The sequence below is a fragment of the Ceratotherium simum genome, chromosome 4 (genome assembly GCF_057802395.1).
Source record: "Ceratotherium simum simum isolate JZ-2026a chromosome 4, ASM5780239v1, whole genome shotgun sequence".
NCBI lineage: Eukaryota > Metazoa > Chordata > Mammalia > Perissodactyla > Rhinocerotidae > Ceratotherium > Ceratotherium simum.
Window position 1 is genome coordinate 88782199 of NC_141903.1, and position 25834 is coordinate 88808032.

A 25834-nucleotide genomic window follows, 5' to 3' on the forward strand; every position below is an offset into this window, starting at 1 on the left:
CATATTTTGTCTGGATACAAGGGAAAGATTTTCAGAAAAAACAAAAAAGTTAGCACATAGTATTTAGTGTCTTAGTCAGGGTTCTCCAGAAAAACAGAACCAATAGAATGTTCTGTCTTCCTCGGGGGACCTCTGTCTTTTTTCCCTTGAGACCTTCAACTGATTGAATGAGGCCATCCACATTATGGAGGGTAATCTACTTTACTCAAAGTCTAGGGATTTCAATGTTAATCTCATGTAAAGAATACCTTCACAGCTACATCCTGACAAGTATTTGATCAAATATCAGGGTACCATGGCCTTGCCAAGTTGACACATAAAATTAGCCATCACGTTTGGCCACTCTGAGAGTTGGCATTGGGACTGACTTGTTATAATATCCTCAGATGAATGTCCTAAAACACTTTGAATGGTGTGTTTTGATAAAGCAATAAGGACCAGAGAGCTTCGCTGTCACTGCTCTGCCGGCAGAAACCCTCTGTGAAAGCAGTGCTTCATACTTTCTTCTGGTAACAGTCTCCAGCCTGGTGCAGCTGTAACAAAGTGGGTGAGTGCTGAGGTCGGAGCACTGGAGTCTCATCCTGGCTCTGCTGCTCTGTGTGGTTTGAGGCAGCTTCTATTCCTCTCTGCTTCAGTTTCTCTGTCTGTAAGAGGGAGATAGGTTAAAGTGGTCTAATGCGTGGGAAGTTTGTAGAACAGTACAAGGAACATGTTAAGTATTCAATAAATATTAGCTTGTATTATTACTAAAATTAAGAATAAAGCCAAACATTTTCTTAATGTTTGTCCATCTTAAAAATAGGTTTTTTGGTTTTTTTTTTCTTTTTAAAACTGTAGGCTTACAGAAAGTCACACCAGCCTCACCCCTTCCTACCTTTACCCTGGGGTTGTCGTTTCCATGTCCCTTAAGGGGCACTTGACGTAAGCAAGTTGTTTTTCACTAGGAAGGCAGGAGAGAGAAGCATTGTAGAGGCTCTTGTTAATAAGCCCAGACATGCTGTGGAAGATTGGCTTGCACTGAGCGGATGGCAAGGTGGAGCTACCATCTTATGAACCTTGCAAATGGACCACCCCATTTTAATGAACTGATGAATAAATACTGTAGTGGTAAGGCCATTCTAAAAAATATATGTATGTATAATAACTTGATATTACAAAAACAATCAGCTATTTTCTTTTTACCAAATAAATTCTTATCACTTAAAAGAGCCACCTCTTATTTCTTTTCAATAGCATACTTCTTTACAGCATTTAAGATGAAATTATATTACCAAAGCCTTGACTGATGGACAACTTTTCCAGGAAAGGGACACTCATATTTATAGCATCTGCCATGTGCCTAGAATGGTGCTTGGCACTTCGTGGAAGCTGTCACATTAAAGAAGTAGGTGCTGCTGTTTATACCTTACCTATGAGGAGGCTGATGCTCAGAAAGGTGAAGTGACTTGCTCAAGGGCACACAGGTGGTTAGTGGTTGAATCAGAACTTAGCCTCATGTCTGGTTCCGAAGTCTGGCTTCCTCCCCTTCCGCTGATGCCTGTACTCACAGGACTAGATCTTGTTCTAAAGCTTATCTCCGGTCCCATCCACCCTACACAGGGAGGATTGCATTCTGAGCTGGTCCTAGGCAAAACTAAGGGAGTGCACAATGCTCGTCTTTGACGACACCCCCAACTCCATAGCACACTCTTTTTGCTCACCCCTGCACACTTTCAGCCAGCCAGTGGTTTCATCAGTTCCTTGCTGGCTCGCCCAATAGCCTTAATGGGGCGTTCCTCTGAGTCTGTCTCCTCAGCGTCTCATAATCTTAATTTCACCCACCACACTCTTCTTTATTCAAAGCTTACCTGCCACTTCTGCATCACATTATGATGATTAGCAATACCTTATATGGTCAAAGTAATTACTGATTTGTAAGTAACTTCATTAACTAGTTACCTTTGTATGGTTTGACTCTTTTAAAACAAAGGACTCATAAATTACTTGCTTAATTAAAAATACATCTTAAAGAACAAAAGGAAAAGGATTTTAAGGGTGCGAATTTTGGCAATATTTTCAGTCAAGTGGATTTTTGCTGTCCCTCAAATCACACCACATAGGTAGTCATCTACTTTACTTGTGCCTCTGGCTGACTTGATTACTTCTGAACCACTAACAGCACATTTTTTATACTTCAGAAACCTGGAGAGGGGAGGGAAGTCAGCAGGGGGGAGTCCATCTTCTTACTTGGAAACACCACTATCTGATAACCCATCTGGTTACAAAGATGCTGGTTCTAACTCATCCAGCTCTATCCTAGTATTGACATTGTCTTCTTAGAGCACAAACACTCCTCGTTTTCCATTTTTCAGCTGCAGAGGGATTGAGCACACTGTTGTTACCAAGAGAGAAGCCCAGCGTCCAATCTGGAGACCCTGATTTTCACAGTGTTTTCAGATCCTCTAATCAAGCCTTCTTTCTCTCCCCCACATTTCCTCTCTCAGCAGCCCTCTGCTGCTTCTTTGTACAGTTTGTCTTAACACATGAAGAGAAAACTCTTAAATGCAAAGAGAAAAATAGATGGTAATCATTACAAATGAGCCATTAGAACTGAGGCCATTCCATCTGCTTATTTGAACATACAAAGGTGTTTCTCTCTTCTGAAATTCTCCACTGACAGATCTCTCTTCTGAAATTCTCCAGTGACAGATAAGACTGTATTCAGATAGAATTCCACATGATTACCCTGTAATAGAGCCCTAGCCACAACTCTCTGCCAGGTGTTAAGCACATAAAGAAAATGCCTGCAAGTAAATCCTGCCCATCAAATCCTTATTTTTCTTTCACGAAGATTCTACTTTGCAGGCAAACTCTGGCAATGTTAACTCCCTATTAAAATAGCAAGAAAGGAAAGTTTGAAGTTGGGAGAGATCTGGAAGAAGCTTTGTCACAAAAATTTGTCCTGAGTCAAATATATTTTCTCCCTGAGGAAAAACTACAGAGCAGACCGGAAAAACTCACGTAGTAAAAGGCAAAATTAAATAGTTAAATATAAAAGCAGAAAGATTAAGTTGCTATTATCAACTTATTTTGCAGCCAAATTAACCAACGAATATTTTTAATACTGAAGAGAGGGCAGCCTACTTTGAGAAGACGGGTATAAAACTTACTTTCTCCATTTTTTGCTTCTAGAGTGAGAATCTCATCCTGAAACCTTGCGTGGGCTTCAGGGATCTGTGAATTCTCAGAAATTTGGGGTGTTCTTGCGTGTATGGGCTTTTTTGAGGGGTGAGATGATCTGTAGTTTCTGTCAGATTTTCAAAGGAGTCTAATCTAAGAACCCCTATTATTAAAAGATTCTTTAAGGAATTGGAAAAGTTGGATACAATGGTATCAGTTAAAGCCTAGTGTTCATGAGATCAAAGATGTACAGTTGAGATATTTTTCTCTGGAAGACCATCCGATCAGGCCTGACTGGATAGTTGCAGCAAAACCAGACAGGAAAACTAGAGACTAGCTGAGAACTGGCTTTAGACAGGTCCATTGCATGAACTACGGTAACACTTGATGCTATACCAAAATCATCATCATCATCATCTCAGTAGCTTAAGAAAATAGAAGTGTACTTCTCATTCACACAAAGTCCAATTCCTGGTCAACAGGCAGCCTTCTATGTGGTCATTCAGGGATCCAGGCTCCTTGCACCCTATGGCTCTGTCTTCTTGTATGGCCTTGGAGTCCTGTTAGAACCTCAGTATCTCGCCAGTAGATAGGAGAAGAGAAAGAAGGTATGGAAGATCACATGAGGGTTGGACATCATTTTCTACCCACACTCCTTCAGGCAACCTTCAGTCACATAACCAAATCTAACTGTAAGGGATGTTAGAAAATGTAGCCTACTGCCTACTCAAGAGGTAGAAAAAATGACTTTTGGTGAACACATAGCATTTCTGCCCTGTCCTCTTAAATGAAGCAACAGTGCTAGGAAGAGGTTGGAGGTAAGGAAGACACGCTGCTTCAGATACTGGGAGATAAGTCCATGTCATAGGCACACCAATGTCCGTATCCCACCGACCATAGGCTAAAGACGGGGGCAGAAGAGAAAGGCTTACAGGAGGTATAAAAGTGTTCAGAGGATGTGGAGGGCACAATGACATAAAACCTATGAGCAAAACTGCTCAGAATTTCAGGCACGGAGGCAGGAAGACTTTGGGAATTCAGTGAGGAGTGGAAGATCCCGAGTCACCTGTTAGTATTTGGAAGCCTTAGGGTTAGGAGTGAGGATAAGAATAGGATCAGGCAAGAGCTAGTGTGAAATAACCCAGAGCCGGGAGGATTATAGAGATGAGGCTGGCACAGGGTGGAGAGTCAAGACATACTATTTGTGAGGTGACTCCTTTCTGACGAGCGTGTTGAACAAGACCTGTTCAAGTTCCTCCTGCCCCAGGTCAGGATGGATCCTGGAGTGGCATAGAGACTACAGATAGGGCTCAGTGATGAGGGGAGGCACAGGGAACCTGATGAGGCCTGACAGGATCCACCCTCAAATGCTCCCAGTAACCTTACTCTGCTTCTCCGTCACAGACAACCCCCCTAACTAATCCCAGCTCCCTCACAAATGTCCTAGGATGAAGCAGGACCATCGAATCAGTACAAACCCTTCAGAGCACAAAGTAAATGCCCCACTCAGATCGTGGAGGACCTAGTGGCATATTTGCTTAGAAGTAAGAAATAATAATTAAAAATAACAGCTGACACATACAAGACACAGTTCTTGGGCTTTAAATATATTTAACTATTTAATCTCGACAAAAACCTTTATTTGAAGGAGGTAACTTTATCATCCCAATTTTGCAGATTAAAAACCGAGCACTGGAGGCTTATAAGTGACTTGCTTAAGTAAGTGGCAGAGCTGGCCTTCAAAGAGTCTGGCTCCAGAGTCAATGACCTTAACCACTATGCATAGTGCCTTTCTCGGAAAGTCAAATCTGGCCAAAATTTCATATACCATTTTACTCGCTTAATGGAGGTGCTGGTGAAGACACACTCTGTAACTCTCCCCCAGAGGTCTCATCTACCATCTTGTTTCCAGAAAGCTGCCCCATCATTATGGAATGAAGACTAAGTCATGGATCTCCAAAGAACAAGTCATGGACAGTTCACAGGAGTGGCCATCCTCTCAAAGAAGGTACGCTATTGTACACTATGAGCTTCGAAGTAAATTATGTCACAGATGAATGACCACAGAATGTCAGGGTTAGAATAAACCTTAGGAACCACAGTCCTACCCATTTTAGGGCAGAGATGAAGTAGCTTGCAAAATACCCATTAGAAATAAAAGCAGGTTGTCCTAACTTCCGTGGTAAAACACCTGCCTCCTTACCTCAGATCATTTTCTCCACTCAGCATAAGGGGATCACGAGAATTAAAACCCAGAAACTTCTGACAGTGATATAAGTGACTATGTTAATTAGGTTGCTGGAGGGATTGTGAAAAAGATAAGAGTTTAACTTCATAGAATTTATTTTCTGTGAAATAAGGAATCCAACATCTTGCATAACTAATCATATATCCATCCATTCAGGCATTTATTCATTCATCCCAGCATTTACCCCAGCATTTATTCATCCATCCATCCATCCATCCATTCAGGCATTTATTCATTCATTTGCTAGAGTATTCACTCATTCCAAAATATCTACTGAGCCAAAATTTCTGCTAAATCCCTGGTATTTTTAACACTTTCAGTTAGTAGTTTTCCTTCTGCCTGGTTTTCAGATCTTATTAAAAAAAAGCTCAGTGCATAGGATTCTAGTACATTCCATGATAAAATGAACTTTATATTAAATATGTTTGGGGAATCATAATCAGGCCATTAACTAAGGCACAGTTCGCAGCTTCCGTCCATTAATCCAAAGTAAAGGGTTCACTTAGGAGTATTTCGTTTATTGCCCAGGACCTCATTTTTTGCCCCAAAGTGTCTCCTACAGACCACATGCTTAGTCTCAAGCCAAACATGCACAGGGCTCAATCAACAGTAAACTGCCTTCAGTACCAAAGAAGTACTCAGATTTCTGCAAATTGTGTCTATGAGAGTTGTACAGTCCTTGCTGTCCCTGTTGAAAAGTACACCTGCTGTGACAAAGACGTGTGTTCTGTTTTCTTGGAGGACAGTGGAAAAGGGATCCCTGCATCCTGCTTCCCTGTCAGGACCAATCTGTGAGTGACGTTTATACAAACGCTCCAACTCTACAGCTCTAAATAATTCTGCCTCAATGACCCAGAGTTCTACTAGTCCTAAGGAGTTGAAAATGATTTAGTTCAGCATTTGGTTCTGTACCTACCACGTGAGAACGTTATTTCTGATGGTAATAAGGAGGGGACTGCTCAGGAAAACAAAGTACAGTGTCAAGGTGCCGACATTCTGAATATATTTATTCATGTTTGTATTTGTGGATGGAAAATTTTTTCCATGCTACAAAGTTTTGTTAAAAACAAGTTGTTACAAATCAATATATAATAGCTACAACTATTGTCTATTGTAAACAGAATAGTAAGCAAAAAATAAACAGATACAACTACTTCAGTATACACAGACATTCGATTGTTTTCTGTTATAAAACTGATATGAACACCACCATTTTCATTTCTTTGTAGTATTTTCCCTTGAGAGAATTTTTTTATTGCACATAGCTTTGCACTTGTCTTACCAGTTCAGATTTGTAGCCTACCAAAGATTACAGAAAACTGTTTTTCTACTACTATTTTCTGCTATGTGGTCATTTATATATTATAAATGAAAAAGAAGCAAGGTACAAAAATTAATGTGTGTGTGTGTGTGTGAGAGAGAGACGTATGTTCAAGGCTGGGAATAGTGACTGGTATGAAGGGCTTTTAACTAACTGCTCATCAAAACCCTATGCATATACAATAGCCATTAAAAAGTCACTTAGCTAGCAGCATGGAAATCATTGGGTTGGTTGTTCAAAGACTAGATAGACAAACAGAATTCCCGGATACTGTTTCCATTTGGGTTTTCCAGTTCATTTGGTTCCAGCTGGCGGTACTCAAAAGTCACGCGATTGATGTGTTTTCCGCTGGAGACCATGCGCACCACAGTGTTGTCACAGCCAATTTTCATTTGGGCTGCAATTCAGGGAAAAAGCAGAAGTTTCCCAGCAGGTTAGAAACCACAGTCAAACCTTCTGTCGACGAGATCATTTAAACACAAAGAAAGCGAGGGGATGTCTCTTCCCCTCACATCCTCCAACCATGCATCTGCCCTCAGGAGAAACATTTTTGTTTTCATTTTTGTTATAGTATATAACTAATTGTAGAATAGGAAACTGAACTCAGCCTTTCTCCTCACGTGCAAGAACACTGTTAGCCAAATAAAACTGGCTGGAAAGAGGCAAGAAGATGCCTCCTTGCCCTTTTCTTATTCTCCTACCTATAAGGCTTCGGCAGTAAAGGCAGGTGAAGGCAAGCGGTCTGTCCACACTACACCCTTGTTCTAGTTTAGTGTTCTCAGGCGGGCAGTACCGCCCTCCAGGGACAGGTGGGAAATCTGCAGGGGCAGTTCTTGGTTGTCATAACATCTGAGCGTGCAAGTGGTATCTAGTGGGCAGGGCTAGACGATGGAATGTACTGCTGGATATTTATGTAGACCAAAAGATCACCTGTTTATTGTTTTCTGAGCCTAGATAAGAATTCTGCTTTACATATAAACAAAAAATCATTTGTATGGTACAGATACACACTGAATATATTCCTTTTTGTTCTATTGTACACCTGTACCTTTTCTCTCTCATTCTTTCTGTGCTTCTTATATGGAATGCCTTTTGATGGCCTTAGTTCTCTTAAATCCAATCTTATTCATTATCTGTATAAGCATCTAGTGCAGATGTGCGTGAGCAGTTATATATTGAAACTCATATTATTTTTATTAAAAATTACTTTTATTTTATTTTTCCAGCCTCAAGCTGGTTCCTGAGGCAAGATTTATCTGCCCCGCAATAATCTTTTCTGCCGTTCTAATTTTCTCAATTTTTCCCCCCACTTTGTCTCTATAAGGCCTAAATTCTGAGAAACACTAGCATTAACATTATATAACAGGTACTTCACAAACATGCACCTGGGTTTAAATGAAGTAAAACAGCCAGATAGTTATTGAGGTAAAAGTCAATTTGGAGACATAATAAATATAAATCCCATAATGATTTTAATATCAGCACCAGGGAGTCTAGGATAAGCTTCCACGAGGAGGTCCAAACTTAGCTTTCTTTAAATGATTTGGAGGGTCTTCTTTTTTTTGATCTTACTCTGAACTTTAATCTACGTAACATGCCCTCTTTCCTTTAGTTAATGTGCATATTATTTATTAATTATTTTGACATAATTCCTAATAAAATCCAATTTAAAGGGCAGAGTCCCTAACAGTTCTTCATTGTCTGAGCAGCTTAGGAGGCTCATGGAAACATGGTGAATGAAAGAAAAAAAGGAAGTCTAAAAGGAACCAATGAGTCATATAATTCAAGCCTTCAAATTCTCTTAAGACTGGTTTCAATTATCTAGATAATTTAGGCAAAAGTGGTTCTTTGGCCCAAGTATCACCCTTTTACCTAATTCAAGTCATATAATTCGAGCACCAAAATTACTCTGGCTTCAACTCTCTAAACTTTAAGGCATGGGCGTTCTTTAGTCCTAATCTAATCTTACCCAGCTCAAATGCTTCTCCCCACAGGTGTCCTCCATTAGCATGGAGGGATCCAGTGCCTTAGAGAACACATGCAAAAGGCCAGAGAAGCCACATGCACTGACAGTTTAAACCAGAGCTCAAGTGTCAATTAGCATAAAAGAAGCCCTGAGTTTTTACCAAAGTGAGTTTTTAGAAATCTGTTGCCTTTGCCTTGATTAGAAAGCTTGCCTTAGGTCAAGTCCTGCCTTACATTTCATCTGAAACTTCATATACAGGTGTATCTGGGGTCAATGGACTATATAGCAGGCCTTGGTGTTTACCTGTACATATTAATTCTATTTCAGAGATATTTTGTTTATTAAGGGCTCAGCATTTGCTCCGGGAGAGAGAATACTAGTGGGCAGACCTGGTTTTAATTAAAACAGGAAACCGCTGATCAAAAGGATGTCTGATTTGCAGCTTCATTACCTGGTTGGTTAGTGATCTGTGGTGACAAGAGAGGAAGGGGGCTATGATAAGAATTCGCCATGAGATTCGAGACTGTTGTTCTTCCTCTTCTGTTTTACCTTTGTCTCTAAAGATAATCTCTGATTCCTGCATCTAAAGTACAGGTACGAGACTGACCTTAATAGAAATGTTTTGTGTAATCCTCTCCCTCTCGCCTTGGACTTCATTAATTAATCTGGTCATGAGATGAGCAATTCCCACCCTCCCTCACCCCACCTGAGCATAAGCAAAGGGAAAATCCTCACTGATCCCTAGCAGAGACGATCCGGTTCTGTTTGGCATGCTGTGCACTAAACTGGTCTTTTCTTACAGGTGACCGCTTGTAGATTTCAGGATTTACTTCTATTTTTGTAGTGGCCTTTCAGAGGCCGGTTTTGCTGCCGGAAGGTGGAGACATTCAGTAGTTCTGAGAAGTTCTAGTAAAGTGTATCACTTTTTAATTTCTATCCTATGAGTAATACACACATATATACTTATATATGGAAAAGTTATTTAGCTATTACTTCATTATTTTACTATTACTAATTGATGATACATCTACTACTTGAACCATAGTTTTCAGGTAGTAAACAAACTCTTCAGTCTCTAGAGAATGAAAGCAGAGACCTTCAAGAAGGTGCAGAAAGCACAGAATAAAAAAGCTTGTCTTTTCCATGGTTTTACTTAGGGCCAACCTTAAACGCACGTCCTTGTTATTGCCCAGGTTTCTCTCCCAGTGTCGGGTACTGCCGTAACGCATTCTGGATACTGCACATAGACTCACATGTAATCCTCACACGGGCTCCATGTGCAAAGTTGAAGGTTTTTTTGGTGGAACTTGCCTTCCCATGTATAAAAAGTTTGGGTTGTTTTATTTAAGGAAATAATCTTGATATGCACATAAGTAATGATCAAAGAAAACTCTCACCAGGGCCATGAAAAGGATAGCAGAGATCAGCTAAAGGCATCATCTTCGAAGGGTCCAGTCCAGTTCCTCCCAGCAGCTCCACAAAGTCTCCTTTTCCCCCACAGCCTGCTGAGGGTTTCTGAGAGAAGAAAGCAGCAGAGAGATATATATTTAAAGCAGTTATGGAAGTCAAGCCATTTCACCAATGGCAGGTTGGTGAATTCACTGAATCAGCCCTAGACAGCCTGGCAGGGCCATTTAATTTAACATCCAGGACTCCGGAAATTAGAAGACATCTAGAAGAGAAAAAATCCCAAGAATTGCTTTTCTAAACCAGTTGGGTAATCATTTTTTTAAATGTATGTGCGTGTTTTTTAAAAAAGTTTTTTATAAGCTCTAGGACTGGTATGATGAAATGGCAATCTGTAAACTCCATATAAGACGTATGAAAATTGAATCTGAAAATGCTATGCTTTTTCAATTATTTGGACATACATACTGAATTATTTGAATTTCTTAACGCATGCAGTCAGCGTTTTTATAAATAGGGCTTTCACATCAGTTTTTCCTTCAACTCATCTCTTTCCCTCTTCCTTATGTAGGACTTTTTCTGCTAGACAAATCTTTATCATTTCTACTGATAAAGATTTAGATTAATTATAAGAATATGGAAGAAAAAAGAGAATCCTCATTTGGGGCTCAAGTTAGCTAGAGTTACCATCGTCTTTCTCCTTCCAACTAAAACAAATTTATTCCAAGCTACTTAAAACCAGAGTCTCTTCTAAGACGTTGTGTGATCCACCGCAACCACCCGTTTCTGCTTCCCTTCATCCTTCCCACACCGTCTCCTCCACAGCAATTCCTGTGCTTCACTTTCCCACATAAAGCGGACACTCTCGGTCCCAAATGTTCCACTTTAGGCCAGCCATCACCTCTAGTCAGGGCTGGCCCCTATGCCCACAAACCCCACACTTATGAGGGCCGAGTGCTTGGTTTAATGCTCTGTGGTCACCATCTTGAAATTCTTGATAATTTTTAAATAAGGGCCCCTGCCTTTTCATTTTGCACTGTCCCCTACACATTCTATAGTGGGTTTCCCTGGTACCCTCGCCTTCATTGAGGCATACTCTTCAAGAGACCTCGGGGGATGTGGCACGGTGCTCAGAAGTTAACCAGACAGACCCTGCCACATAGGGACCAAAATCTAAAACAGAGAACTCTAAACATGCACACACAGAAGCACACACACTCAAACACTTAGAAGACATTGAACTGCAACTAGAACTAAACCACAAATTAGAAAATATTATAACAGCAACTGTGTGGCTAATGAAAGGAAGCAGGTGGGCAGATATATTTTTAAAGCACATACTGCGTGCTGGGTTCTATGCTTAGTGTTTTACACATCATTTCATCACATGATGAAATAGAGAGTTAATTAGCCCCACTGTGTGCAGAGCTCATGTTCTCAATGAAGAGTTGAATAAGCTATTTAGGGGCGAAGGAAAAAAACATAACTGCCTTTCCCCTGAGTAGAGGATAGGCGGAACATCTCTTAAGATGAAACTTTCCACTTGGTTCTATAGGTTCCAAATTTCAGCAGGAGGTGGTGAAGGGAAAAAGGCAGGCTCAGGAGAGAGAAATGGGGTTGAAGAAGATGGGAAGAAGCAGAAGCTGAAATGTGGGGAACAAAACATAGAAACGAGGAAGGTGGGTGCACCTGTTCCTGGTGTTCAGTGACTTTCTCTCCTCTTCCCAAACCTCTCAGCTATTCTTATAAAGGATGGCAGAAGCAACAAGGGCAGAAGCTGAGTTGTGTAGGGATCTCTCTGGGGTTCAGCTCCTCAACAGTGATCCCCCGGGTTTCTTTGTTGAGGCTCAGCCTCCTTGGACTAAGCCACTAGCATCTCTTGCCTAGACTGTGACAGGTGCTCTCCCTAGATGCTCTCCTTGCACCACGGTGGCCCCCACAGCCCATTCACCACGTGGAAGCCAGTGTAAGTCAGATCACGTCGCTTTCCTCCTGAAGCTCTTCAGTGGTTCCCCACCTCACTTAGAATAAACTCAAACTCCTTCATATGGCCCACTGGGCCCTCCACACCTGGCCCTGCCCATCTCCCTGATGCTGTCTCACACCACTCCCCCTCTACTTTGCCTTCTCTCCATCTCTGGAACCCAGCAAGCCCATTCCTGCCTCTGAACCTCTACAATACTCTTCCCTCTGTTCCCGGCTCCTCCCGTGGCTGCTGGTTCCTTCTTACCTACCACTCAAGTCTGACTTTAAATGTCTCCTTCCCAGGTTTCTCTCCCAACCACCTCATCTCAGGCAGCTCCCGGGCCTTCCCTCTGCTCCCTTGTCCCGAGCCATTGTCACAGCACTCCGCTTCATTTGCTGTAGGACACTCACCACTATCTGAAATACACTACACTTTTGCCAGTCTCAGGCCACTAGAATGCAGGGTCCATGTGAGCAGGACCTGTTTGGTTCGTCGCTAATTTCCAGCATCTAGAATAGTGCCTGGCACATGGTAAGTGCTCAAAAAACATTTTATAAAAGAATAGATGCCTAGGACACTAGAGACTTTAAATTTTTTAAGGAGGAAACACCAGGATTACTCCTCATAGCCAAGAATAACTAAAGTGCAGATTTCCCAGTTTGCTAGCACACTGTCATCTTCTATTTTATGCACCGAGAATGACATACAAACAATCGCAAGTCAATAAGCCTATGCCAAAGACATCCACTTATCCTGGTCTTTATCAAAAGATTATTCTTCCACAAAGGTCCAAGTAAAAAAAGTAGGCACTGGCCCATGAATTTAGGGCTTACAGGAAATTCTCAGTCCTGGTCCTAGTTATTTGTTTTTCACTGAAATCTGTCTGATTAGGAACTCGGACCATCTTTGATGCCAGCAAATACATGAGCTATCTTAACGTAGGCAGATGAGAAGGCAAAAGCAAACGAGGCCTCAGGGGGTAGAAGCTACCCGTGCAAATGAATGTGGTGAAGCTCACAGCATTAACTGTCAAGCCCACACAGAAGTTCCTGGGAGAACAAGTGGATGGGCATTCTCAGCTAACACTTTGCTGCAAAATGTACCGAATTAAATGTAATGCAAAAAACTTCCAAACTTTACTGTATTTTGCAATATAAAAATCCAATTTTGTATTTTATGCTACACTTAGCATTCCTTCATAACACAGTTCTGTCAATGAGACACTTCCTTCGTGTCAAAAGAAAATTCCAATAATCAGAAAACCAGCTGTGTAGATGACTCACACTAGGTTCTGCTAGGAGGGAATTTTTGTGAAAGAGGCAAGTACAAGAGAGTTCAATTGTAATTATATGCCACAACTTTACGAGTTGAAAACATTTCTTACGTCACAGGAAAAGTATTCAAGTCGTCAGCAAGGGCACCTGAGTGTGCAACGTGCAGCACAGTGGAAGTGGAAGTGGGTTTAGTTAAAGCCCCGAGGACAGGCTCATGTGAGATTGCAGAGTCCACTGAAGGTCCCACCACTCCAGTTTGCCCTGTGTGATTACTTCCGCGCCGATAAAGCTGTGGCCTTAGGGAATGATTGGGAAGCAAGTAAGCAACTCACCTTCAACTGCAGACCTTTTAAGTGTCCCAGAGTGAGGTCAGATATTTTGATCGCCACAGGATAAATTATGGAGAAGCTGCAGTTTCGGTGCTGATGCGGAACTACCAGGCTAAACCTCCCATTTGGGGTCTGGGAAATGACATTGCAGGCTTTGTAGAAAAACAAAATCACATTTTCACTACTTGGCAAGCTGGGTTTCTATAGAAATTTATTCTATCCTTATTTTAGCCTCCTACTCATGGTCTAGGGCCTTGTGGCCTGGAGGACAGTACACATTACAGAGGCAATTTGGAGCCAGGAGGGAGTTGGGGAATGAAAATCACCGGCAACATCTGATATTGTCAAGAGGATCTGGGCTGCAAGGGGGCTTCTAATCTTAATCTCAGGGGGTCAGCTTGTTTCTAACAATCATAAGACATTAATTAATAACCAAACAAGCAATACGAACTGGTAGAAGCTCTAGGAACACTTCAGTTAACCAGGGTCCAATTTCAAGCTGGAAGTCTGGATGAATCAGGGCTTAATGCTGAGGCCAGAACTCAAACCCTGTCTGTGTGAACTCATTGAATTTGGAGCCATAATGTTATTTTTTAAGTAACAAAATAAGTAAATAATAAAACAGTCACAAAATAGGCTGAGAAAAATAGAAAGCAGGCTTACGTCTGATAAATATTTGCTGGGTGTTAAGTGGTAAATTGACTAAAAGATAAATTTTAACGTTTAATTTACTCCCAAGAATTTCTGAAATTTTTTGATTTTTATTTCAAGTTTAGATTTACAATGAATTTATTCTTCTAGCTATGAAATTAGAAGCATCAGAATTTGTGCTTTTTTTTGCCAATCACGGGACAAAAGTTTCTGATTGATCAGAAGAGATCAGAACTACCTCTTGCCTACTATCTATATTTTTAATTACACTTAATTTCAAAAAGAACTGAAATTACTTGATGATTCTAGGTTTTCAATTTCTAAAAAAATAAAACACAGGAGACACATTTCCCTATGTCCTCTAGGATTATTCTGCTCCAGTCCTCAGACACAGCCTTTTGGTGGAGAGGCGCTTCTTTCAAAAAATCTTTTGGTTTTTGTAAATAAAAATTGGAAGATCAGTCAGTATATTATTCCTTGGCAGATTCAGCCCCATTCTTTTTTTTATTTTATTGTTTGTTTATTTATTTGTTTATTTATTTATTTTTGGTGAGGAGGATTGTCCCTGAGCTAACATCTGTGCCAATCTTCCTCCATTTTGTATGTGGGACGCTGCCACAGCACAGCTTCACAAGCAGTGTGCAGGTCCGTGCCCAGGATCCGAACCTGAGAACCCTGGGCCACCAAAGTGGAGCACGCAAACTTAACTACTACATCACCAGGCCAGCTCTAGGCCCCATTCTTCAACCACATGAATTGTTAATATTAATACTATTGTATGCAACCAAAAATGAATGATGTGTTTTCTTTTCCTGATTTTTAAAAAGATTTTTCTCCTAAGAGGGAAAAAATAAGCAAATGAATGAACTCATTTTGATTAAAATAATATGTTTTAGGCCTGAGCTTTTCACTTTATAGCATCTATGTGTGTTTCCATCGGAAATGAACTAAATTAGAGTGGTGGACTCAGAATCAGAAGGTAACGTTAAGGTCTTCTGGTCCAATCCTCCACTCAGGGCAGGAAATCCACCACCCATATCCCTGATACGCAGTCTTTCAGCATTGCCTGAATATCTCTAGGAGTGCAACTTAATATCTGACCCTCAGCTTATCCTAGATCAATGGACTGACTAGGAGGGATTAAAGTTTGTCACTGAATGCATTGTAGTACCTTAGGAGATCAGAATAAGACTTTGGAGAAAAAATAGAATTCTACCCACCATAAATTAGTATCCTACTTAGCCTGGGAAATAAAAACTGTGATTTGATTTTCCTAATAATGAATAGGAGATATCCTTTAGGTCATTTCTAATTACAAAAGAATGTCCATTCAGATCATTCTTCACTTCAAATTTCTTAAGTCTGCACAATGACACTACCTTTGAAAAGCAGATTCGACCCCTCCCCCCCCAAGTCCTGCCTTCCGACTGAGGAGATAGGGACTCCACTTACGAAAGAGGTTGGGATCCGTCTTTACGGTTAATGTGAATCCACTTCCTGGTTCGTGGACCCGGAAGAAGATCATGGCCACATTCTGGGAGGATCGGATACTCCTTCCAATGCCACCGCTCTCACAGAAATCCCTGTACCGTTCAGTCGTGGGGAGAGGATGGTCCTGGGAACTGGGGAACTTCTCCCCCTTGAGAATCCAACCATCAAATACCTTCCAACATAAAATACAGAGACGAGCACTTCCATCAACTCCTGAAGTCATAGGCATGTGGAAAAGGGGGAAGGAGTTTCCCAGCAATGGGCCTTCAGCCATAGTGAGGAAGTGACAGCCTACATGCCCCTGCCAGCTTTCTCCCCATTTGTGTATATGTTACAGTGACGGCTGTTTGCAAGGAATATTATTAATTAATTATTTCTTTTTTTCCCTATATAAAACTTAAAATTTCCAAAGTAAATAGCCTTTCTTGTACTTTGTAATTTCAGCCACCTTGGTAAATGAAACTATGGACAATACACATTTTTATCTTGAGTCATATTTTCCACATATCCCACCTTCAGAAGAATTCCACAAAAGTGTAATTTGAGTTTCAGTGCCTCTCTTTCCAACATGCATTGAAATATGAACAAAATATCTCAAAAATAGACAGTAAAAGAGAAAACTTGAGCAGCAAATTTACCTACCTGCCAATGGTTATGTATGCTCGTTTTCCTCATTTTTTTTTACTCTTATGACATATCAAAATATCAAGAACTGCTTCAACACTCAGACAGTGATGGCTGGTATGCCCACCTAAGACTTTTTTCTTTGCTTATTAAAGTTTGCAGTTAGACAATAGGTCAGAGTCCACTGACTCTACTCTCAAAATCACCACAAGTCTCCAATTTAATGAGCCCAACCCAGTTCACATTAGCAAAATTCCCAACCACCCAGCTGCAGATTACTGCACCAGACCAGTTCTCCTCTTAACCTGTTTGACAGGTTCCTTAATAATTCCACTTTGGAGGTTTTAATCACGATCATTTTAATTGGACCGTAGAACTCCGTCAGCCATCACTAGCTGTCCTGTTAGACTTACGGAAACGACTGGGAGAGGGGATGTTGTGAAGTTCGAGCTTGTCCTCCCTTCCCTCCCACCCGCCTCAAACTGGATTCCCTCTGAGCACCCTTCCCAGCAGCCAGTGCCCTACTACTCCGAAATCGGGTCACCCAGGCATTGAAGACAGCCTCTGCAAGCCTGGAACAGCTCCACGGAGAGAGGGACCAGCAGGAGCGGGGCGGGCTCAGATCTCAGACGCGTGGGGCCAGCCTTCCAACCAGGACTGGCCCGCACTGTGGCTCCGAGCGCTCGTGGTAGTTAGTTTGTATCATTTTTCATCCGCCCCAGATTGCAACACAGCGTTTTTCCGTGCGTGTTAGGTCTTTGAAAGCGCCCGGGCCCCGAAAGCGCACAGAGGGGAACTGAAACCACTGCAACGTCCAAGGCACCGGCCCTTTGGGGAGTGGGGCGAGGATGGCGCCGCATGGGGGGCCCGGAGCGCGCTCGTCCCACTCAGGCACCAGCAGAGTGTCTCATTGAGAGTGTCGCCGGCTCCCCATGCTTGGCAGCCCCTCGCTGGGCGCAGCACCCGGCCGATCTCCCCTCCCGAGCCCCGCAGCTGGGGCTGCGCGCGGCGGGGGCGCCTCACCTGCAGGAAGTCCCCGCCCTGACAGTTGATGGAGACCAGGTCGTAATGGATGGTGATGAACTCCTCGGGCTCGCTGATGAAGAAGGCGGCACAGTGCAGCTGCGGCCGGTCAGCGGTGAAGGTGAACTGGCCCTGGAGGCTCAGCATGTCCAGGCACCCTGGGGGACGGGAGCGGGGCAGCGGTCCCGGGCTGCAGCCCTCTCCGCGCGCCCCACTCCCGGGTCTGCAGCGCCCGCGCCCGGACTCCCAGCCTCGGCTGCGCTGGCTCCCGCGCCCCGGGGCGCGTCACCCCGTCTCGCCCCAGCGCGCCTCCTCGGACCGAGCCCTAGCGACGGGAATCGCGCCCCCGGCCGCCCTGGCCAGCGCCTCCCGGCTATGCCCCGGAGCCCCCCGCCCTCGGCGCGGAGCGCCAACCTCCCCACCGCCCCGCTGCCGGCGGCCGCAGCCCCGCGCCCCGACTCACGCAGGGCGCGGCGGTACAGCGGCTCCCCCGCCAGCTCCCGCTTCAGGCTGGCGCTCAGGAGCAGGAGAGGGTCGTGGTCCGCCGCTTCCCGCAGCTGGCGAGGAAGATGGGTCAGACGGGAAAAGTGCGAGGGGTGGGAAAGGGGACCAGGGGCGGGGCACCCTCCCTGCCCCGCTGCAAAGAGAATAAAGTGATGGGACCAATGTCTCCCGGGTCCAGAGAAGACGGGAAGGTGTTAGACCCTTTCCATCCGACTAGGGTATCCCCAGGGGCCAGAGGGAAGGAGGAAGAGGCAGGGAGGAAGACTAGTCCAGTGAAGACGGGGCGCAAAAGATAGGGAAGAAAGAGCTAACCCCAATAACGACTGAGCGCTGAGGCAACCTGCCCACCGCCCAAGGCTGGACACTCACGCACGGAAGGTGTGATGGGTCAGTCCGGGCTCGCTCACCTCTGGGTACCGGCTGTCCCCTCTTAGAGCCATCAGGAAGATCAGAATGAAGTGGCACTGAAGTTGGAAGGAAGGAGACATGCTGGCCTGGCCACTGCAGCTGGTGTGCTCTGCTCCCGAGGTCTCGGGCTTCGCTTCCCACGCTTTCGCCCAGGCTGAGCCGGAAGCCGGTAGGGTCCCTTTGCTGGGTCTCTTTTATAGAGCGGTGAGGAGGGGAGGCTCTCTGCCCCTTAACTGATCTGAGCTCAGTAACCATGGGTTACCCTGTCTCAGTGACAAAGTGCGTGGCGATGACGAGGGTCCAGCTCTCAGCCACAAATTTCCAGAGTGGCCCAGCATTATTCACCAAGAATGATTTCAGGCACTTACAACTCAGTGAACTCAAGTGTCAGAGAAAGAAGGAGGCAAGGATAAAGAAAAAGGGAGGGCATTTTCTTGACCTGCCAAATGCTGAATTACCTTCTCCTGTGGATATTCAGTGAATTTTTGGTTTTACAAAGCAAAGTGACAAAGTTACACACATGCGTAAAATACCCAAACACATATAACCTTGTCATGCAGTCTTGTCACATACTCTTGGATGGAATCATACTGGAAATTGTCAGAGAATACAGTATTCACACAATTGCTCATGGATGTCAGGAAGAAACTTGAGGTGTTTTCAGCTCCAAAGAGAAGCTAAGCAGAAGCTGATTCTGCAGAATATTGCAATAAAGCGACTCAAGCTTGGTTTCTGTCCCTTAGTCTTTGCTTTATCCTGGTCTAGTTTCTTGTAAGCATTTCCTTAATGGAAAGCTAACTCTGGCATCTGTGGACTTCTAGATTTTAGCTGAGCTCTGTCACTTAGCCTGAATATGTACATGATGGACACACTCCCAGGCCAGCAACTGCGGCTATGACCTTAGCGTCCATCAGAACCACTGAGAAATGAAGTCATTCCCTTTCATGCCTTCAAATACCTGGGTTACTTTAACACTCCGGTAGAAAGAACTGCTGAGAAGCGTTGTTATAACTGCTTGTCGACAATTTTACAAGACTAAACAAATGATTTAGAGATCCAGAAATAAGCTAAGTATAAGCTTATCTTTGCTGATTAGATGAGAAGAGAATTGCTTCTCCTTTATGTCCAAAATTGTGGGAAATATGGGGATACTCCACACGCAGCTTTCCCTCCCCTTCCCAATCCATGTGCTAAGCAAAGCAACTACAAATCCTGAAAACTTCATGTTGTTTTACCTCTGCCTGACGGAAAACATGGTTCTACCTACAACTTTCTTTGTTTAATAATTTTAATAAATTATTACAGATAATGAGACCGTAATACAGGTCTCCTCTTTGACTGAAGGAAATGGTTATATTTTTGGTTTATAAATACTCAGAATTAAGCAGTAATTTGCTAGTGGTGTCAGAACTTGACGTTTTCATATTTCAGACAGTTCTGAGCTCTGAAGGGGCTGCCTCTTAGTTGTTTAACAAGGGGGCCTTCCTACCATAGTCCGACTTTGTCAAGTCCTCGGACCACAGCAAACATGACGGGAAGGCACACAAAGGTCATGAACACTGCCTACCATGTCCCTCTCCCCATCCCAGGACTATTCAGGTGTCTAAATTTTAGAAAGGGTATAAAGAAACCTGAGAGGAATAAAAGAGGAGAAAAATAAATTTTCTAACACCAACTTACTTGGCCTCACATACACCAGACCATCTTCAGGTCTGTCTCCCACCCTGTTGGTGCCTGGAGTGAGCTTCAGGCATACTCATTCCGTGTGCCACTGGCCCATGCTCCTTCCCAACTAACCCAGCCAGAGCCTTGGCCTGCTTCCAAGATTCAGCCCAGCACTCAGCGTGGAGACCCCCGTTTATCCCACTTTGGGGGTCTGGCTTTATTAGCATCACCACGGAGACATTCTTCTCCAACTTGACCCTTCACACACACACACACACACACACACACACACACACAAACGCATGGATGACAATGATGTTCCCAACATGCACTCATGCTGCTCCCTCCCCAAGAACTGCATGCAGGAAGAGCTGAGATGGATGAGGGCAAACATAACCACAGTTGGGTGACAGCCTCTTTAACATAACAATCCACAAATTATAGCCTACGGATGAACTTCATTACCACCAAATCCTATGTGGGGAAATTAAGGTGTAATTTTCACCAGCTTGGCAAATATCTACTAGGCCAGGGGAAACTGTGTTGTTTTTGTTTTTAATTAAGAGTAACTAAAGGATGAAAACTAGAACCTGTGGGGAAAGCTAAGAAGATGGAACTGGAGGACAGAAAAGCCGGGGAGCCATTCTCTATGAGCACAAGTATTGAAAACAGGCACAAGCAATGGAAGATCTGGACTAGACAGAAGAAAGTTTCTGGACAATAAGGAGGTCTCTGTCTGAAGATTGAAGATAATTTTTTTTCATAGACTGATTTAGTCATCCAAACAGCTAGCTTAATATTTGAAAGCTATTTGTTCAACCACATTGACTGCTTATTTTGAAATACATTCTTCGTAAACTCAGAGTCGCCAAGCGTGCTGGCTGGAAATTGTCTGTACGTTCACCTCCATTCCCTGTACACATTTTAGTTTCTCTCCATATTTTTCAAGACAACCTCTCCAAAATTGATGTTAATACAATCCCTAATCGGTGTTTTTTAGGTTTCAAACTATTGTTAGGCAGGGTTAAGACATTCTTTTTGTTAGGTAGGATCAAGACATTTTTTCTTTACCAAAGCCCCAGAGCAAACTGTTACCAGTGTTAGTGCTAAAGGTCAAGGTGGCCACACAGTATAGACCCACATTCAATCCATAAACGTGGGAGAGGGGTTGCATTGTGCAGAGACTGAAGAGGTGCACACTGATACCTTCTAAGTAGCACTCGGAGGGGACTCTGTAGTCACCTACATGGCCTAGGATGTGATTGTGACAGCCACGTGTAAACTTACGGAGTCTGCCGTGGCTTATGCACTGAGGTGTCAGAAGCAGCAAAGGGACTACATAATCCCAAGTCTCTTTCTATTCTAGGGTGGGTCCCAAGACTCCTTTAAGGATTCCCTACCTGTAATAGTAAACTTTTTCTTTCGTTAATCACGTCAACAGAGAACATCACCAATCCATGCTTTGGAAGAACTTCCTTCTCCCTTTCCTGACTGATAATGCTGAAATGCTGGGAAATGGGACGTATGATTGAGTTCTTTAAGGAATAAAGATGACTGAATAAAACTCATTGTAGTTAGTCAACAACAACAGCAACAAACTAATTTTCAGTTGCTTTCAAGATGACTTGCTGTTTGAATGAATTTGGCTTTTTTTTAATGCAACCATTTTTAATAGATAAGATTTATTTTTCAGATGTGTTTGAGATCAGGAGGGAAGAAACTAAGCAAATACACTTGGGGAACTAGTATAAACCAGCCTTTGAATGAAACCCTCATGTGTCAGTGATTTTCAACCCAAATCCATTATCTTCTTTTGTTGTAGTTGAGACAACCAGCAGTCAGTAGAGATTAGGAGTTTCGGGGGTTGCAAGTGACTGGCACCAAATCTGAACTTAGGAGAAAAGGGGAATTATTATCCGGATACAGGGAGGTCTTGCAGAATGCACGGTGGAAAAAGAGGAGAGGAGGCAGGGGCAAGAACGCCACTTCCCAGTCTCTCTGTCTCAGGCTGCCTTCCCCCCACATCTGCAGTCTCTGGTGGTAAACCGGCCATCAACAATTCCTGAGCTTCACGTGTTACCATGTGACAAATAAAAACCTCCTGAACCAATGTTCTCATAATCCCCAGTCCACAGAACTTTGTGGGAAAAGGCTCAGAGGCCAGGGGATAGGATCCTGTCATAACACAACTGTTCTCAGGACAGCCATATGGATGGAGAAGGGAGACACAGTTTCCAGAAGCGATGCAGGATCACAAAATAATAGGTATCTTCAAAAGAGTGAAAAACAAAACCCTGGCTCGGGGACCTCTCTAATCATAAGTTTTCTCACCTGTAAAATGGTGAGCTACACTGGAATTATTGTAGGAATGAAAGATTATAATATATGTCCTACATAGAAGATAGCCTTAATGGTAGCTCTTACTAAATTATACCAATCACATTGTATGTCTTTATCACTAGGGCTTTCCTTCTAATGATAATTTTATGAAAGTGTATACATAAGCTATGTTTTTCATATTATTAAATTAGAATGAATGACTTCATATTAGAACATTAACAGACTCTAAAAGTCATAGTTAGAAAAAGAGAGAACTAAGTTGAAATATAATTACAGAACTGCATTTCAAAAGATGAGCTAGGAATGGGTCCCACTAAAGATTATGCACCATAATGGATAGCGATTTAGCAGCATTGGAGAGAACAGCTGAAATGTAGACAGCAGTGGAATTGAGAAGATAGAGGCAAGGGCAAAGTTGAAGTTATAAAGCAGAAGCAGAAGATAAGGAACTGCCCAAAGAGATTAATATTTTGATCCCATATCAAGGATTGTTGAGTGACATCATCTGTTAAGGCTTGGGGACACTGGGAATCAGGAAGCAATGATTTGTTGAGAAGGCTTCCAAACAGTGACGATGGGAGGAAAGGAGGGAGATGAAATGATCTGCCCAGATTATCCCGGTGAGTCAGAAACGAAGTCTAGACTGAAAAGATCTCTCTATTTCCAGCCAGGTAATCAATCCTTCTTCAAAGACAATAGCCCTGGAAATTAACCCAAAAGATTATATTTTAGGTTCTAAAAATTATTAGACTAGCAGCAAAAAGTGAGATGGCGCGGCCCAAAGCAAGACAGTGGCAGATTGATAACTGCAAAGGAGACCGGGGACCGTTCGTGTTTGTGCAATGGCTTCCTTGACTTTGGGTGACATTGTTATCTCAACTCCCTTCAGGCTTACTCTAAAATATGCAGTGACTACCATCTAGCCAGTCGATCATAATGAAATGCCACTTCATAATCCCTCCTTGCCTGCATCAAAGGGAAAAGCACAGCTGGGGCCAGATCCGTTGGTGTGTTTGTCATCGGGTAGAGGTGACGTGCATCACATGTAGCATCAGCTCGTCTCTGACGGAAGAGAAGTGACGTGTAAAGAGTCTCATTCCTTCGTGCCTGAGAATAGATCCAAAGGAGAAAGCCTGCCAGTTATGTGGAGTGACACGAGAGGTTCTAAAAAAGGAAAACTGCAAGCTAGGCAGGGTTAGCTCTCAGTGGTGCCCTTGTAGCTCACTTCTGTGGGATCCCTGCCAGCGGCCAGCCTGCTCCTACACTCTGCTCCTCCCTCCTTCCTTCCTTCCTTCCTTCCTCAGACTCTGAGCAATCGAGTTAGCTGGTCTATACTCATAGTATTTTATATATACTGAATAGCCTTTATCGGATTTTATTATAACTTTTAATATGTCTGTCTTCAACCCTAAATGTAAACTCCTCGCAATCTGGCCCTGCAGCTCATCCATCTCTATCCTCAGCATCCAGCACACACACACCTGGCACTCCAGTGGTACCTAAAAGCAAGTTTAATAGAGGGGCTTCTGCTCTTCCTACCTAGTTACAAATTAAAGAATTGTCACCACCAAAATGTTAGTTGACATCCAAAAATGTGGCACCAACCGGGTAATGAGAGTCGAATGGTAACACCTGAGGAAAGGGAAGAGGGGTGCTGAGACTGTTCCTGGAGTCAGCTCCTAAAGACCACAGGCAGCTGTGTGGTGTGGTGTGAGGCACGGTGCAGGGACCTGGGGGGATAGGGCTGGGGTTCAGCTCAGGCAATTAGAGCACTCGCCTGGGTCACAGTCATCATGATAAATAATATTATAATGCAATATTACAAAATGACAATTCATGCAAAAAATCCACCATGAACAAAATATCAGAGTTTAAGATGAAGATACCCTTGGTCTTAGTGACTTTTCCTTTTGCCTCGGGCTCCATGTGGCTCAGCATAGCACTGTGGAGGTAATATGTAGGCGACACCTCATAGGAGTAATCAAGAACTTTAGGGGCTTCATTCTGGTTTCCACGTGCATTAGCTGTACAGTGGAAACAAAAGGGCTCTGGATTAGGTGTCCCAAGCCCCGGATCACTGACCAAGAGGTGAGGCAAGTCATTCATCTTGTCTCTAAGATGAGGGAGGTGAGTGTAACTGTCAGGATTACAGCAGGAAACAGACGGCGCTCTCTCTCAAGTGGGTAATCTGCAGAGAATTTAATGAAAGGACTATACAAAGGTGTGCGCAGCACGCAGGGAAACCGCAAGGGAGGGTGTGGTGTCCCAGGCCTAGTAGCAGAGAGGAGCTCTCACCCAGCCTTCTGGGCCACAGAACGGAGCAAGAGTGAGAGAAGAGAAGGAGGGGCCAATAAAAGATGTCCAGCCTTGGAAGGTGTCAGGTCTCTAAGGTGCTGCGGTGGCTTAAAAACTTGTCTGCAAATTCTTTGACACTCTTCCCACAAAAAGGTGGACTCTAATTCCTTTTCTCTAGAATATGGCCTCTCCTTAGTGACATGCGTCTAGTGAATTGGCAAAGGGACACTGACTTCTGAGGCTAAGTTAGAAAAGGCAATATGGCTTCAGCCTGGAGTGCTCTCTCTCCTGGAACATGTGTCTTTGGTGCCCTGAGCTACCACCTAAGATGTCCAGCTACCATCCAGGAGAGACCACATGGAGAAGCCACACAGAAACAGAAGGAGACACCTGGGAGCCCCAATTGTTTCAGTTCCCAGATGTTTTGATCATCCCGGCCTGGGTACCAGACATGTGAAGGAAGAATCCCTTGACGTGACCCCATTTCCCAGCCACCATCTGACTGCAACATCATGAGAGACCCCCAAGCCAAAACTACCCTACTGAGTATTTCCCAAATACCCAACCAACAGGAACCATGGGAGATAATAAATGACTGTTGTTTCAAGCCATGAAGTTTTATAGTGATGTGTTTACAGGAATAGATAACTAATACAGGCCTGCCTCAGTCTGTTCATACTGCTATAATAGAATATCATAGACTGGGTAAACAACAGACATTTATTTCTCACAGTTCTGGAGGCTGGGAAGTCCAAGATCAAGGCGCCAGCAGACTTGGTGTCTGGTGAGAGCCCACTTCCTGGTGCACAGGCCGCTGTCTTTTCGCTGTGTCCTCACGTGGTGGGAGGGGTCATGGAGCTCGCTAGGGACTCTTATACAAGAGCACGAATCCCACTCATGAGGACCCACCCTTATGACCAATCACCTCCCAAATGCTCCACCTCCAAATACGATCACATTGAGGAAGAGGGCTTCAACATAGGAATTTTGGGAGGGACACAAACATTTAGACTACAGCAAGGCCCTTTCCATTTCTAATCTACATTCTCTGAGGCTTTGACTGGGGGTCCCCAAATGCCCCAGCTGTGGGACAGTCTTTGTGAAGCCCTTGAGCTGAATCACCATCTTCCAGGCACGCCCTTGTGCCCAGACAGCTGCTTCTA

The 25834-nt window shown here is 43.5% G+C and overlaps 1 protein-coding gene across 1 annotated transcript; it reads right to left on the reverse strand.

Moving 5' to 3' along the window:
* Positions 1-6406: 6406 nt before the first annotated feature.
* On the reverse strand, positions 6407-18626 carry CRHBP (corticotropin releasing hormone binding protein). The gene is made up of 7 exons (XM_087430338.1): positions 18371-18626; positions 17923-18096; positions 17460-17617; positions 15774-15984; positions 13674-13822; positions 10092-10209; positions 6407-7125 (listed from the first exon to the last, which is right to left on the reverse strand). The coding sequence occupies exons 1-7, from the start codon at positions 18624-18626 to the stop codon at positions 6971-6973; spliced, it is 1221 nt and encodes a 406-aa protein (XP_087286464.1). The 3' UTR covers positions 6407-6970.
* Between the last annotated feature and the right edge of the window lie 7208 nt (positions 18627-25834).